This window comes from Coptis chinensis, chromosome 4 (genome assembly GCF_015680905.1).
Source record: "Coptis chinensis isolate HL-2020 chromosome 4, ASM1568090v1, whole genome shotgun sequence".
NCBI lineage: Eukaryota > Viridiplantae > Streptophyta > Magnoliopsida > Ranunculales > Ranunculaceae > Coptis > Coptis chinensis.
In genome coordinates, this window is record NC_141459.1 from 71,870,617 (window position 1) to 71,886,874 (window position 16,258).

A 16,258-nucleotide genomic window follows, 5' to 3' on the forward strand; every position below is an offset into this window, starting at 1 on the left:
ACCGTACCAACTTTAAAATCTGAACAAGCTCGACTTCTGATTTTCATGTAGAAATTTAAATTTTACAGAGTAACTTTTGGGATTGAAAATTTCCTGACACCTAACAGAATATATGTAAATATATTTTTACATAGTCATATATATATAAAACTATATTTATAGTCATTGGAGCTATGAAAACTTAAATTTACATAGTAACTTTTGGGATTGAAAATTTTTCGACGACACCTGACAGAATATAAATTTAAATTTTCCTCTGAAAAAAAATTTCATATGAAAATTTAAATTTAAATAGGTTAAGAAGACTGTGTAATTTTATATTGTCATATGTAAATACAAATTTATATAAGATGACGTCAGCCCGGTTTGTCTTTAACCTGAAATTATAAGTAAAGATGGATGACGTCAGCCCGGTTTTCACAGGGGTATTTTGGTCTGTTTTGGCTTTGATATTATGTTTTAAATAATAGGGAGGTTTTATGCATTTGTTCGCTTCTGGGGGTTTTTTGTGCAACCATTTAAGTACCAGGGAGATTAAACCCGTTGTCTGCTGGTTCAATTGCTAAGTAAAGTCTTAAATAATACTAGTATAACTGGGAGTGAGCGGAGAGTAGGCGGAGATATTTGAGGACAGGTCAAACGAAAACCGGATCATTTGACATTTTGGGGCACTTGGAAAAAGTTGGGCCAAGATCGTTTGCTCGTTCACTCGATTATATATTTAAACTAGCCAATATGCCGGCATGTGGCCGGCTTACTACATTAGTAGTTGGCTTGCTCCATTAGTAGTTGATTTGCTACATTAATAGTTAACTTGCCCCATGCTTTTTGTCATAATCATTCATAATCCTTCTTGATCATACTCCTCGAATTGAACAACTTACGTCGAATCGAACTCAGCGCAATATAGCGTCCTACTTCAAAACTTGAAGACACCATTACCTCACTTTACCGAATTCTTCATAATACAACAACATCGAAAGCATATCAACCATGGTTATTTGCAAACGTATATGACACCACCATATCAACATTTAGAACCCTAAAAAAGTGCATCTACATAAAAGTAGATAACTTTTAAGGGATAGATAAAAGTAGGATGTATGTGGGAAAAAAAATCATAACGAAATAGCTTGTTTTATATTATTTAAGAAAATTATTTATAGTGGCAAACCATAAGATACATGTGTCTCTACACCACTACCTTGAATGCTTTATTAAAAGCTGGACATATATTACAATGATTACAGCTTCAAATCAAGAACACACAGGAGTTTGATATGCTCAATGTTGCTTCCTCATAGATAAATAAGTTCTTCACACTACTGACCCTAAGCTGGAACAGCTTCAGGCAGTCTGTCATTTCTAGAGGGAACCAAACTATCATAGTATTCCACCAGGACACATGAAACCATATGGTGGATTTTCTTTATTCTTTGCTAGTGTTCGCATATGTAGAATGAACAAATAATTGTTAGGAAATCACTTACAGCATTCATTTCACTTAAAGGGTTATGATAATATCTCATTACGGAGTTCTCATTACATACAAAAATTTGGCAGATAGAAGTTACCTTATTCGCTTATATGAATACAAAATCTTGAGGCCTTGATAGATCAAAGAAAGTCATTTTGATGGCATCCATACAAAGGAACCCCATTAGAAACATAACATCAAATTACAAACATATCCCAGTTACACATGAAATCCACAAATGTTACTCTCCTAAAAGTAAGACACTAAGTTCCTCAATCAAATAGAGTCTCCGGTAATACTAAAATTTTATGATTAGCCTTTTTGGTCCCTTTTTTTCCTTTTATTATTAAATATTTAAAATAACTTTCAGTACACAAACTATCAGTCTGTCACCATCCAAATGCCTCATCCTTGCAAAGTAGGTTTATAGCTTAGACAGAAACATGGTAAACTAATAAGTAGGATGGGTATTCATAGTTACACATTGAGGAACTTACTTGATCTATGATGAATAGATCTTGATCTAACCTCCCTATGATAAAGCCTAGATTAAATCGCCCAATGACCTGTGAAAGAAACAAAAGAGGCATCCATGTCGTCAGTGATATCGGCTGACTGAAGATCAAATGTACTCAAGTAAAAATGCTAGTTGAAAAAACAAAACAGAAGCTATTAGAGGACGTGTAAACGAAGTGGCCAACAACCTTCATTCTACCAAAATCTTGTTTGTTGAAGAGCCTTTCCAACTCAGTAGTTTCTGCAGCTAGAGCCTTTGCTTTTCGTTCCTCATTATCTGGTTGAGAAAGCTCTAATGTTGCAGCTGTAAAGCACCTGTAGCGAGATCAATCAATAAATAAACATTAATGGATAGTACATATTGTTATATACAAGTCAAGACATTTAAATTCACACGACAACATAATACTGACCTATTAATCTTCTTGCTTTCATTACTGAATCCATTGGATCGTAGTCTTAACAACTTTTGCCTAGACATTATTAGGTCTTTCATACTAAATTGCAAAACTGAGCACAAATCTAAGCCAGAAGCTGGCACTGGTGGAGCATCTAAAACCGCATTAGAAGTGTCAACTGTAGAAAGAACTTGCCCTTCTCAGTTGTTTATTACAATTTAACGATGCCCACATAGTAATGACAATTTAACTTAATTCAATTGTGAAAACCATAGTGAAATTGGGGGTCACATCTACCAACAATTCTCGCCTATATAGAATCCACTAAAATTTTAATCAGAAAAATCTTTCTCCTTCTCACCGTGTAATCAACATATTTAACCCTTTCTAAACAAATAAGAGCCTTGAAGGAGTGGCAGAGGCCAACCTTGTAGTCAATAGGGTTTTGCTTGACTATTGAGGAAGATTTTTTTTGTTATACTTAACCCTCGTAGGGCCAATTACTTGTCGAGAAACTTCCCAACTGGACCTAAGACCATGTTTACATGCCATGTGAAGCGATTGAAGCATCTGTGTCTGTAGGTGAGTTCCTAGTATCATCCTTTATGGAGTAAAATCAATCACACCCACTTTTTGGTTTCTCTAAAAAACAGTTACAAATTTTGAACGTTAAATTCTAGAGATTCCAGAGGCTAATTCGAGCCGTCCTTTAATTGCTGATTTCACTGTTTGCTTTAGGGGGGCTTAGATTTGGAATTTGAACCTTAATTATTAGCTTGTAGGGGAAGTGATCTACTGCTACTGATATCTTATAGTTTTCAACTGATTGGGTATAGCTCCTGACAATTAACAACAACAACAATAGTAATAATCACAACAATATTAATAACAATTATAGTAAATCTAATTGTGGAAGTAGTAATAATAATAATAACAGTAGTAGCAGTAGTAGTAGTAGTAGCAATAAAAAATTGAATATAATAAGATAAATATAATCATAATGACGATGAGGATAATGATATGTAACAGTATATATACAACCAGGCAGCGTAGCAAACATTCAAACCTTTTGTATCTCTGTTTAGAACCACATGGGCATAAGTGCATTCCTACTTATTTGCCCACTCTTTGCTAAATTAGACCTAGCAAGATCCATTGGTGTCGATCCCATCAGCTTTTGTATCTGCATGATACCATAATACTAATCATATTTTGCACCTTGACATGTTTTCAGTAAATAAGATTAAGTGGATCAAGTGTTTGAACTCAGATTTTACTCCTAATAACTCAAAAAGGTAACCCCAAAGCATGAACTTGCCTACATTGGAAATTTTAAGCTTCTTTTGTCTGACTTTGTCTATCATACTCCTTACATAGTCTCCAGTACACACAAAAGTAAATAAGAAGCAGTTGTATTATTGGTAGAAACTCTAATGGAAAAAGTAGGTTCTAGATTCAGTTTAACCAAATGCACCTTAAGGTCAAGTAACACCAAGCCTGGAAATTCTTAACATTCCAACATTCTCATCCTAACATATTTTCTAGCTAACAATAACACTACCATCCAATCTGCGCTCCTTATAAATGTACACGAATAACAATCTTATAGATAACCAAATCATTCACCTTGACCTAGAAGGCCAACCATGTAATACTCCTTTTTACCCCCTCTTACCTACTAGTATTACCAAAAGTAAATATTTTCAAAGTTAGCAGACTATTTACCTCAGAAAAACTCGTCGGTATCGGTTTCCCTTCAGCCTGCAACTTCTCTATCTTCTTATATGCCTTTTTCACCCACATAAACCCTAGAGAAAAAAAGGGTGCTGACGTGGCTTCCTGAGAGCATTCTCAACTACTCAGTATTTTAAAAGATGGAACCATGAGAGGTTAATAAATTAGACCTATGACAATGAACCACGGGAAAGAAACTATGAAGCAACAGACTTAAGAAAAAATTGGTCGGTCAACATTTAAAGAAAAGGCAAACAAAAGAAACATAGCAAGAGCAACACCAACCCACCATAAGTTGAGAGGGCATAGAAGGCATGAGGAATGTCAGAGTTTGTATCTTTTAACACCTCCATATGAATGTACACCTTTCAACAACAACCCCTCTCTTATAGTTTTTAATTTATCCCAAACCTACTAAATTCGGTGTAAATTTTGGCAGGGAATTGTATTTGACAATTATGCATCGAACACCCCTTGTATTTCTAAGAAACTTAAAACTAGGGGTAGATTGAACATTAAATATCTACAGAGTGTAACAAAAAGTAAATTTTGAGACGTGTAAATGACTGCATCTTTGGATCAACCACAAAGCTAAGTGTGTAGCCATGAAGCAACATCATTATACGTATCAAGATGAAACCAAACATTTCAATGGAGTAAAGTTTTACTTTTAGTTGGCCTTGGTCTACCTTTGCTAAATGACATGGACAGTTGAGGATCTTGGTGGCACCACTCAATGGATATGAAAAAAAATAAAATAAGCAACATATTATTAAATGAAAGGTGAATCAATTACCATGTATTCATGTGATAGCAAACTCCTCTTTCTCGAACAACACCATATACCCTTGTAGAGTTTAACAAACATTTTGCCAAAAAAATGGACATTCCTGTTTGCATTGGATCTGCACCATGCATGGGTACTTTAGCAAATAGGTACTACACATATTAAGATTCAAAATAGCTCTTTTGAGTGTACAATATCACATAATGTATACCATGGGTACGGTGTGCAAGAATAGAGAAGGCACATGATAGACAATTAGATAGAAGGTGCATAGTACATACTTATAATACTTTAGGCGAAAAGTCTTTTCGACAGTGTATTGATTTTCCTTGGTCGATCTCTACATTCCATCAAACAGGTCACACGCATAAGGTTGTCGGCATATTCGGATGGTAATAATTTAAATCACAATATTCAAGAAAGATTTAGTATAAACCATGGAATAATCAAAGGAAGAAGCAAACCAAAATAACATCAACCACATAGTCAAACTATTGTCTTTAGCACATGCAAGCATGATGACCACATAAAAGTTAACCTTGTGGAAAACTTATTGCAAAATTAAAGTCTATCGTCTATTTTTGTCTCTTTTTCCTTCCTCTCAATATATTAGTTTAGATTCTAATTAAATAAAGGGCAAGGCTGGCAGGCATAAACTCAATATTTAGGAATAGCAACTAATCCTTTGTATTCTATAGAAACTGAAAAAATCCGTAGAACATACTACATAGAATTTATGTCATGAAGCGGTGTAAAAAAAGCTCTTTACCATGATGTCAAAATTAACCACCAGATACATAATCAAAGTACCCTGCTAATCTTGGTTTTGTTTGCTACTGCTTGCACCATGAGCATATCAAATAAAATTAGAAATATGAAATAAATATTCCTACTCCAGAGCAAATTCAAAGATGGCAAAAGCCTATCAACGATAACCTATGTCATGCATATAAGTTACCTTAGATCTTTGCCTACATTTTGTGTGAGACGGTGGAGAGGAGAACTGACTTGAGAGTCTTGAGACTTCGAATGGGAGGAAGGAAAACTAAAATAAATCATTGAAGATTTTCTTAACTCTTCAGTTTCAGTACCTGCATGGGAGAAAACTAATGTAGCCAAGTTATTGATCAAATGTTTTTTTATCAAGAAAAGCTCCACCATGATAAAATGTGTTCGATTACAAAGGAATTAAAATGTTTGATTGCCTAATTAATGATTCCAATCTCTTTAATTATAGAAATTTACACTACAAATGTTTAAAAATTGGGTGTCTTGTGAATGTAGTAATCATCTTGAAGAAAAATATTGATGGGTATCCCCTAGACAACATCTTCTTCAACAGTATGCAAAACAACTAAATAAACTACATGATCCCATATAAAAGTTCCATGCCTATTGAAATTAACAATACTAAGCAGAATTGCATAAAATACCTCGTTGAGCAGAAGTAAAATTGGTGATGAAACATTTAACAATAGTCAAAGAAACCGCAAGTGGAGCCTTTTCCGACTGACAGTTGCTCCAAAAAATTCTAGAAATGGGGATTTGTGCATTTAGATAATCAAAATGATTAAGATGAAGTTTGATGGTTTCCCTGAAAAAAAAAAAAAAAAAAAAATTGATTATATAAAAAACATAACCAAACAACAACATCTCAAAGCAATCAAAGGCTATTGTCTGAGCATCTTCCAATCTTTCTTCACTTGTCGAGGTTAACTGAAATTCTTTTAGCCTTTTAAAACATAGGTCCATTCGAAAACATCTAAACATATACAAAGTGCAGTTACATCGAAAGAAAGTACGGAAAATATATATTATGGATTTTTAAGCAAAACAAAGTCCATTTTGAAAGGAAATAAACTAAAGTGAAAGAATCAGAAATATCACGCTCAAGAAAACAAATGCTGAGAGGAATGTAAACATTACCAACATGTTGCTAGACAATTCCTTGTTCACTACTCATTACACATGTAATGCAACTAAAATCACAATGTTTGAAGAAGCAATATTTTCTTTCAGGCACTATTACAAATATTCCAAGAGATATTGATGAGTAATTTACGTAAATATGTGTCTGAAAGGTGATCTTCCATTTGATATGTGTTCCTGCACTATCAAAGACAAAAATTGAGAAAACGGAAATAACGAAAGGAGAGGAGAAAGCACGAAAAGAGAAATAAGCGAGGAGAAAAAAAAATGCCAAATCTGATTTAGATTACTGGGAGAAGAAAAGAAGAAACCTCTTCAGTGGAGAAGGGAGAGCCGTTTTAGAACTAAATGCTTCAATTGATGCTTTGTTGCCTTTCAGTTCCAAACTTTCATTCAGTATTAAGTTCGTAGGAGAACGTTTTGTTTCTGAACATCCGTAAGTTTTGGTCTACAAATAAACATCAGTAAAATTATACCAAAATGGAGGACCACATGTGGAGTTAAATTGATGCTTGGGGTTTGCGGAGAGAGAGAGAGAAGAGAGACGCATTTTTAAGAATTGGCAGATGTATGGACCCAATTATGAAAAGGATGCCAAGTCAGCGGACGTCATATGGGAGACAGAGTAATATGATAGAGCAGGAACATAGGAACTGAGCCAGTGAAAGGACTAGGTCAGCGGGACACCGAATGGGGTGCATCTTAGTAAGGTAAACTGGGAAGTATACGATCCTAGCCGAGAAACCCTAGATCGCGGACGTGGCAAGTGTACAGCAGGAAGAGGATCAGTCAGATGGGAGGACAGCTGGACGGTCAAGAAGGGAGAGGAAATGGGTATAAAGAGAAGGAGATGGGAAGAGAAAAAGGGAGGCCGCACAGTAAAAGGAGAGGAGGAGAGAAAGGAAAAGAGAGAGAGAGAGAAAAAGAAAGGGTTGTAGGTCCATCATTTCTCATCGATAGAACGGTTGAGTTTTTAGGTCAATACATTTGGCGCCATCTGTGGGGAGAGAACAAAGGCAAAGTAGAGATGGCACCGAAGAAACAAGTAGGCAGACCGAAGAGAGTGGCAGTGCAGGAACCAACACCGGAGGCGGTGATTGATGAAGAAGGAGGCAGGAGAGAGGATCTGGAGATGGAGGAGACATGGCTTATGAGGAAAGAGATCGGGAGACTAAGAGAGGAGAATGACGGGTTGAGAAGAGAGAGAGACAGAGAAGAAGAAGGCACAGGCGAAGAGGTAAATGATAGCTGTAAGGAGGAAGAAGAGGAGCCAAACCTCGTGGAAAATCCAGTGGCCGGCTTGACCATTGAACAGGTGCAAGAGATGATAGACAAGGACAGAGAAGCGAACCAGCAGAAGGGGAAAAGTCACGGAGGAGCGGCTTGCCAAGTGGTGGCGGGGCTAAACCGTAACCCTTTGGCAGACGACATTTGGGCTTCGGAGGTCCCAAAGCGCTTTCATCAACCTCTATTCGAGAGGTATGATGGGAATGGAGACCCAGCGGACCATATTCACCATTTCAGGCAACATATGCCATTCTGGCAGGAGTCGCGGTATGATGGGTTGCGATGCATGATGTTCCCGGCAAGTTTGAAAGGTGGGGCGTCGGATTGGTACTATCTGTTGCCGGCGGGAAGCATAAGGAATTTCCAAGAGTTGGAACAGGCCTTTGTGGATCATTTCATATACCAGAAGAAGTGTGCGGTGGACATCGTGACCTTGTTCAACGTGAGATAGAGGTCAGCAAAGACAGTGAGAGAGTATCTATATCGGTTCAAGGCTGAGACATTGAAGGTCGAGAATTTGGATGAGAGGACCACTGTTATCGCATTTGAGCGAGGGTTGCATCCAGGGATGGGACTGCACCAGTCGGTCGAAAAGAATGAGATTGCAACATTGCACGAACTATATCCGCGGGTAGAGAAATACATCAGGTATGATAACACTTTACCGAAGAGATCAGGGAAAGCTGTTTTGTCTTTGGAGAAAGATAGGGAGCATCACAGGGAAGGGGCCTCGGAAGAGGGTTGAGAGAGTACGGGAAGGGATTCGATGGGAGAATAGAGAAAGGAAGCCATACCGGGAGACAGAGGTGACGCCACTGAATATACCATTGAGATAAATATTGCCTTTGATTAAAAACTTGCGGGGGTATGAAGGTCCACGGAACACACCAATAGAGCTGCCGGATAAACCTTTCTACACATATCACCAGATGCGAAACCATGAGATTGATGATTGTTACGCTTTGAAGTGGATGGTTCAGAGGTTGGTGGAGAAGGGCCAGATGAAGGAGTTTGTGAGGGATGCGCAGAATGATGAGCGCTTGCCGCGCCAGGATAAGTTATTGGGGACTATACATGTGATATTCAGTGGAGAGGTACTAAGTCATAATGCACTTAGAGACAGGGTAAGGAGGACCGCGAGCATCCAACAGATCAATGATAGGGTTGATATGCCACGACCAAGGGTGGGATCAGCCGAGGACAAAGACATGATCGTCTTCAGCAAGGCGGATTTACGGGCAGTGGACGCCCCCCATGAAGACGCGTTGGTTATCACTGTGGCAATGAGCAATTACCTGGTAAAGAGAGTGTTAGTAGATTGTGGCAGTGCGGTGGACTTGTTGTTCAAAGGAGCTTTGGAAGAAATGGGAATGGATCATAGGCAACTGAGGCCTCCGTGCACTAATTTATACGGGTTCAATGGAAGTATGACAGAGCCTATAGGGGAGCTCTTGTTGATGATAACCACGGGCCTTGTGACAGTATTCGCATGGTTCATGGTGGTAGATTTTGCCTCACAATATATTGGGGAGGAGGTGGATTCATGAGATGAAGGTTGTCCTATCTACTTACTATCAAGTGATACGGTTCCCTACTCCAATGGGCACGTATGAAGTTTGCAGTTATCAGGTGACAACCAAGAACAGTCATAGGGGAACAATGAAATGATTGGTACATGGAACAGAAGAGGAGAGTTCCCACCCAAGGAAAAGGCAGACATAGCAATTACAGAGTGCCTCCGCGGAGAGTAAGTTGGAACTTGCGGAGGGTCCAAAGACGCTAGATGAAATTGAAGTGGTGAATATAGGGGATGGGGAGGAAGAAAGGCTCACATCGGTAGGATCCAGTCTGCCAGATGATTGGAAGAGTAAGTTGATACAGTTCTTGTCGAAAAATAGGGATGTGTTTGCTTGGACGATTGAGGACGTTACGGGATTAGACCCAGAATTTGCATGCCATAGGTTGCACATGAGGGAAGATGCCAAGCCGGTGAGGAAGAGGATGTGGAGCATTAGACCAAAGTACGCGGAGGACATCCGCGAAGAGGTATTGCGGTTGAAGGGAGTTGGCATAATACGGGAGACAGAATTCACCGAGTGGTTGTCCAATGTGGTCGCGATACCTAAAAAGAATGGCAAAGTACGTATGTGCATCGATTTCACGGATGTGAATAGAGAGTGCCCGAAAGATAGCTACCCCATGCCGCGGGTAGATGAGTCGGTGGATAGGACCGCGGGGTACAAGGTATTCTCATTCATGGACGCATCTATGGGGTACAACCAGGTTGCGATGTATGGGCCAGATCAGGAGAAAACATCATTTGTGGTAGAAGGCGGCACGTATTGATATACAAGAATGCCATTTGGGCTGAAGAATGCTGGAGCCACATTCTAGAGATTGGGGGAGAAAATGTTTGAAAGCAAGATTCGAAAAGGGATTGAAATATACATAGATGATATGGTAGAAAAAAGCATGTCGGAGGAGGAGCATTTGGAGGGCTTACGGGAGACATTCAGTATACTACGGAAATATAATTTGAAGCTGAATCCAGAGAAATGCACTTTTGGAGTGACCACGGGCAAGTTCTTGGGCTACATCGTGACTTATCGAGGAATAGAGGCCAATCCTGAGCAGATAAGAGCCTTGATAGAAATGTCATCCCCGCAGAATATAAAGGAGGTACATCGGCTGACAGGAAGGGTGGCGGTGTTGAATAGGTTTATTTCAAATCATCTAACAAATGCAGGCCGCTATACCGACTGTTGAGAAGTACTCTGGATTTCTTATGGACCGCGGAGTGTGAAGAGGCATTTCAGGAGTTGAAGGGGTACTTGGGCAAGACAACTTTGTTATCCCGGCCAGAAGAGGGGGAGAAGTTGTACTTGTACTTGGGGACCTCCGAATATGTAGTAAATTCAGTATTGGTCTGCCTCGTGGACAGGGTGGAGAAACCAGTGTATTTTCAAAGTAAAACATTACTGGACGCAGAGACGCGGTATAGCAGAATCGAGAGGTATGCTATGGCACTAATTTTCTCGGCTCTGAAGCTGAAGCCCTACTTTGAGTCTCACTCCGTCGTAGTGGTCACAAACCTACCTCTCAAACAAGCATTAAGGACCGAGAGTTCTGGGAGAATGTTGAAATGGGTAGTGATGCTTAGTGCGTATGAGATACAATATCAAGTAAGGACCGCGGCGAAGGCGCAACCCCAGTGGCATAATTTCTAGCAGAGTTCCCCACTGAGGATCCCAATTGGGGAGAAGAGATGGTTATGGAACCAGAGAGAGATGTGGAGCCCAACTTGCTAGACCCTTGGGATAAGAGAAATGGATAGAGGGTATTCGCAGATGGGTCGGCCACTGACGAAAGCAACGACATAGGGGTGGTGTTGGTTACACCCAATAACCATTGAATAGAGCTAACTACAAAGTTGGGTTTTGTGGTATCTAGTAATGAAGCAGAGTATGAGGCAGTGATAGCGGGATTGACGATGGCCGATGATCTGGGGGTCAAAGAACTGATAGAGTATTCAGATTCGAATCTTGTAGTTTGCCAAGTTAATGAAGGGTTTGCAGCTCGATGCTCGAGAATGGCAAAGTATCTAAAGTTGGTGCGCAAGAGGTCCAGCGAGTTCGCGAAGATTCAATTTGTGCACCTGGGTTGCGGAGAGAATAGACACGCAGACGTGCTGGCATATGTGGCGGCCACCATGCCAGGGTCAGAGGAAAGGACGATACGGGTAGGAATATTGGACAAGCCTAGTACAGAAGAGGTGGTAGAGGTGTATCAGGTTACTGAGGAGAAAGAGTGTTGGATGGACCTCATTAGAAATTTCTTGGGGGGAAGGGAGGTGACAGACAAGAAAGAAAAGAGAAGGTTGGAACAGACGTCCCAAAGGTACGTCCTAGTGGAAGGTGAATTGTACCAAAAAAACTTCAACGGGCCCTTGTTAAAATGTCTAGGGCCGCGGTCGGTTGCCGAGGTATTGGGAGAATTGCACGAAGGTGATTGTGGGAGCCATTCGGTGGGAAGGACCACTGCGCACCGGCTGTTGACGCGGGGTTACTTTTGGCCCCATATGAAGAAGGACGCGGTGGACTTCGCTAAGAAGTGCGACAAGTGCCAGAGGTTCTCACAACGGATATTCGCACCCGCGGAACCTATACATAATGTATCGAGTCTGTGACCATTTTCCATGTAGGCTATGGATATTGTGGGACCGTTGCCCATGGCAAGCGGCAAGAGGAGGTACATGCTGGCAGCCACATACTACTTTACTAAATGGATTGAAGCCATCCCTTTGCAGCAAGTCAAGGAAGCGCAAGTGATTAAGTTTCTATGGGAGAACATCATATGTCGGTTTGGGTTGCCGTATGCTATCATCGCAGATAATGGGACACAATTCACGGGAGCTAAAATGGCAGCGTTTCTACAGGCCTACAAAGTGAAACAAGGATTTTCGACCCCCTACAACCCAGAGGGCAACGGACAGGCGGAATCTTCCAACAAAACGATAATGAACAATCTAAGAAGGAAATTGGAGGATAAGAAGGGCACGTGGGCCGACGAGTTAAACCATGTACTCTGGGCCTACCGAACCACCTCGCGGACGAGCACCCAGAAGACACCGTTTGCCTTGGCAGACGGAGTGGAAGCTGATAAATATAAAAATGATAGTTTTACCTTCGAAATGAACGATAAAACTCAAAACGTAAGTAAAACTAAACACATTTACGTGCCTAGTTTATCAAAGATTGTTCTACTCTCTATCTATTGAACATATATAGTGGAGTAGGAAGTTCGTTCCACTCCTAGTTATTTCACATAGTAATGTTCTCTAAGTATAAATAATCTTAACTAAAGTCTAATGAGAGATTTACGAATTATAAACTACGATGCAACTACCCACAAGATACGACTAATTAACTACTGAATGCTGCGTTGATTCTATGATAAGGAATTAGGGGGGATTGATTCCACCTTAACTCAACTTAACTTACTAACGATGAATCGTCGTAATCCGAATTGAACTGCTACACAGAACAATTGGTTCTTCCTAATCCCTAATTACACATGGCACTTCTACCAATTCGTAACTAGCATGTGAACGATTAAACCCATTCTCATGGTGAATTAATCGTTTCTAGAGTAGAATAGAAATTACGACGACTCTACGATAATCGGAATCAAGCTTTCATCAAGGCTTCTCAACCCCCCTCTAATGGAGGTTTAGCCGAGAATCATTCCGCAATCATTTCCATAAGAATCTAAACTAAACATAATATCAAGATTCTAACTTTACTAAGTTATCTAAACAATAATTGAAATCTAATTAATAATTAAGAAATGATATCAACACGAAATTAAACTAGATCTATAAATGTAATGACATAAAACGAATTGAATAATAATAAACAATTTATTTAATCTAATCAAATGAATAACAATATTTTAAAGGTTTAATCTAAAACAAGGAATGAAAATGAAACTAAACTTAATTAAAAACCATTAAAACTAGATCTAGAAGCTATTCTAATCTAACCCTAGCTACCCTTACAAGGAACTAGTTTTCTAAATATAACTAGATACTTTAAGAACTAAGCTTTTCTTTGTTTTTATATGTTTCAGATCCAAAATCGTGCATGGGCTTGGAGCCATGTTTTGGGCCAGAGAATCAGGCCCAAAACCCAATTCTTTCAGTCCAAAAAGGCCTATTCAACTGGAGTTGGCTTTGACAAACTTTTCGTCCACTTTTACTCGTCTGATTGGGTCATGTCTTAGACCATTGGAAATCTCTTTCCGAGCCGGTCGTTTTGACGTAAGGTAGGTCAAATTCTGAGGTCTGAGTCCAAAGATATGGTCTTCGGAAGTTCTGCTGACTTTGTGCACTATTTCTGCCCGCGTGGACTTTGACTTTTCATCTTTTGACCGGGCTTTATAGAGGCTTTGTCCTCTTGAAAATTGGCCTTTAATCACAGAACTCCTTAGCAACCGACCTTTGCTCCTTTATCTCGCTAAAGTGGCACATTTCTGCACATAATGGACTTTGAAGCCTGAAATGCATAAAAACACGTGAATGTCGATTAACTCTTACTTATTATTCACATAATTGGTCTAAAAGTACGATTGTTAAGGGGTTAAAACTACAGTTTTGGGCTCTTATCAAACCACCCCCAAATAGCATTTTTCTTGTCCTCAACCAAATATGAGAAATTAGAATAAGTGACCAAAAATGGAGTTCTAACTAATCTCGTTTCGCTGAGTGCGATTGCATTGACCATATGCAACAAGGCCTTAAACCACTAGGAATTCCCTAGTGGATGAGTTGTAGCCTCGTGAGAGTTTTCCAGTGAAGGTACTCACAAACTTCATCTATACTACAACGACTAAGAAATAAAACTATTGTTTCCTTATTCATGCTCTAAATTAACTATACATCTCACTAGCAATGAATATAGAATAATCAAGTCGAAACCTAAGTTAATATATGCATAATAATCGATCATCTATGAATAAACATATATACAATGAGTAATACTATGAAATGCATTAACAGGTCCGTTTCTGAAACTCGGAATAACGTCCTTAAGTAGGTTCTCACAATAATAGTCAAGATACAACACTCTGATTTTTCCACTCAAGTTTCACTACTCCAGTGCGCAGTGGGCACACTTTACCTTACAACCTCAATGACAAACAAGGAAGCCGGAGTCGATCAAACACATTTGCCACTTACTATCACACTAACTTATTCCTAATTGAGCTAGAGGTCTTTATTAGGTGTTGCGGGGATTAGGAGATGGTTTAAGAAGGAAGGAAATGGATATTCAAAAGGACAAGTCTGAGATAATAGAGTCTTCATATTATGTAACTTAGAGAAAACCTTGTTATTTCCTTTTGCTTCTATACTTTGTTTCCATCCTTAGCCATATTTTTCTTTTTCTTTTTCTTTTCTTTGGCTTTTGACTCCATTTTATTCTATTTTTGGAGTTTTTATTTATTTCTATTTTTCTTTTTCTTTTTCTTTTCCTTGGATGGAAACTTTTTTTTTTTTTTTTTTCTGAAGCAACTACCTAATTTTTGTTTACACAGGTTTTTCTCTTCTTCTTTCTTCACTCATTCTATTCTCAGACTTATTCTAGATTGGGTAAGTTGAATTTTTTTTATTTTGTTTTGTTTTTGTAACAGGGTAAAGGAATTGTGGTTTATGGAAGGCTAAAGAAAGGCTCAATGGGCGACTAAGTTTAATAATTCATAGGTTTGAATTTCTGGCTATATCGATCCAAAGAGGGCCTAAATTCTCGCTTAGGATATGGCATAGTGATCAAGCAAGTGGACGTGTGATTTCTCTATCCGGATTTTACTTCTCCCTTGTGTCATTTCTCAAATGTTTTTCATTTCATATAAGGCTTTAGGCTATATTCTCACAGGATTTGTAGAATAAGTACTCTAGCCTAGATTTCAGAAATTTATCGCTTACAATCATAGATACTCATGTAATATATTTATAGATAGATGCAAAGATTATTACCTACATATTAACCTAAGTTTCTAACAATTATTCCGATGCAAAAGCTATTGAGACTTCTAGATTGTTAAAAGCATAGAAAGAAAAAAACAATACCAATATTCCTAAGTGTATAGCATAAACTTATTTATTTATATTTTTGAAATTTTTAACTTGAAAACAAATGCATATTATACATATCTATATATGCCCCCTTCCCCAAACAAGAAGCATGCTTTGTCTTCAAAGCATTTAAATAAAGAGGGTAGAAAAATACCATAGAAACGTGTGAAATTCGGAACATCCGCAAAACAAGGTTAGAACATACTAATATAGGAAATAAAACCGACGAACTCAGAAGAGTTCCACCCATTATGGGGTTAACGTAATAAAATTGCTTGGGACATAAGCGCACACTAACTGGAATTAAAACCGACGTTATCTCGCGCTTTTATTCTTCATCCTCCTCATCCTCTTCTTCTATAAAGAAGTGAGGTTCCTTTATCTGCCATGCCATGCCATGATAATTTGCCAGGCTTCCCGCCATTTATCATCTATTATTGCTAACCTATTAAGTGCCACTTGGTCCGACGGGTGTAAGGTGCAACGATGAGGTTGTATCC

General features: G+C 38.9%; 1 protein-coding gene across 1 annotated transcript; it reads left to right on the forward strand.

Annotated features, from left to right (window-relative positions):
* The first annotated feature begins 9,057 nt into the window (after positions 1 to 9,057).
* On the forward strand, positions 9,058 to 9,675 carry LOC147504673 (uncharacterized). The gene has a single exon (XM_086605311.1). The coding sequence runs from the start codon at positions 9,058 to 9,060 to the stop codon at positions 9,673 to 9,675; it is 618 nt and encodes a 205-aa protein (XP_086461437.1).
* The last annotated feature ends 6,583 nt before the right edge of the window (positions 9,676 to 16,258 follow it).

Coding starts and splice junctions, on each gene's coding strand:
- LOC147504673 (XM_086605311.1), top strand. CDS start 9,058: ATGCGAAACCATGAGATTGATGATTGTTACGCTTTGAAGTGGATGGTT.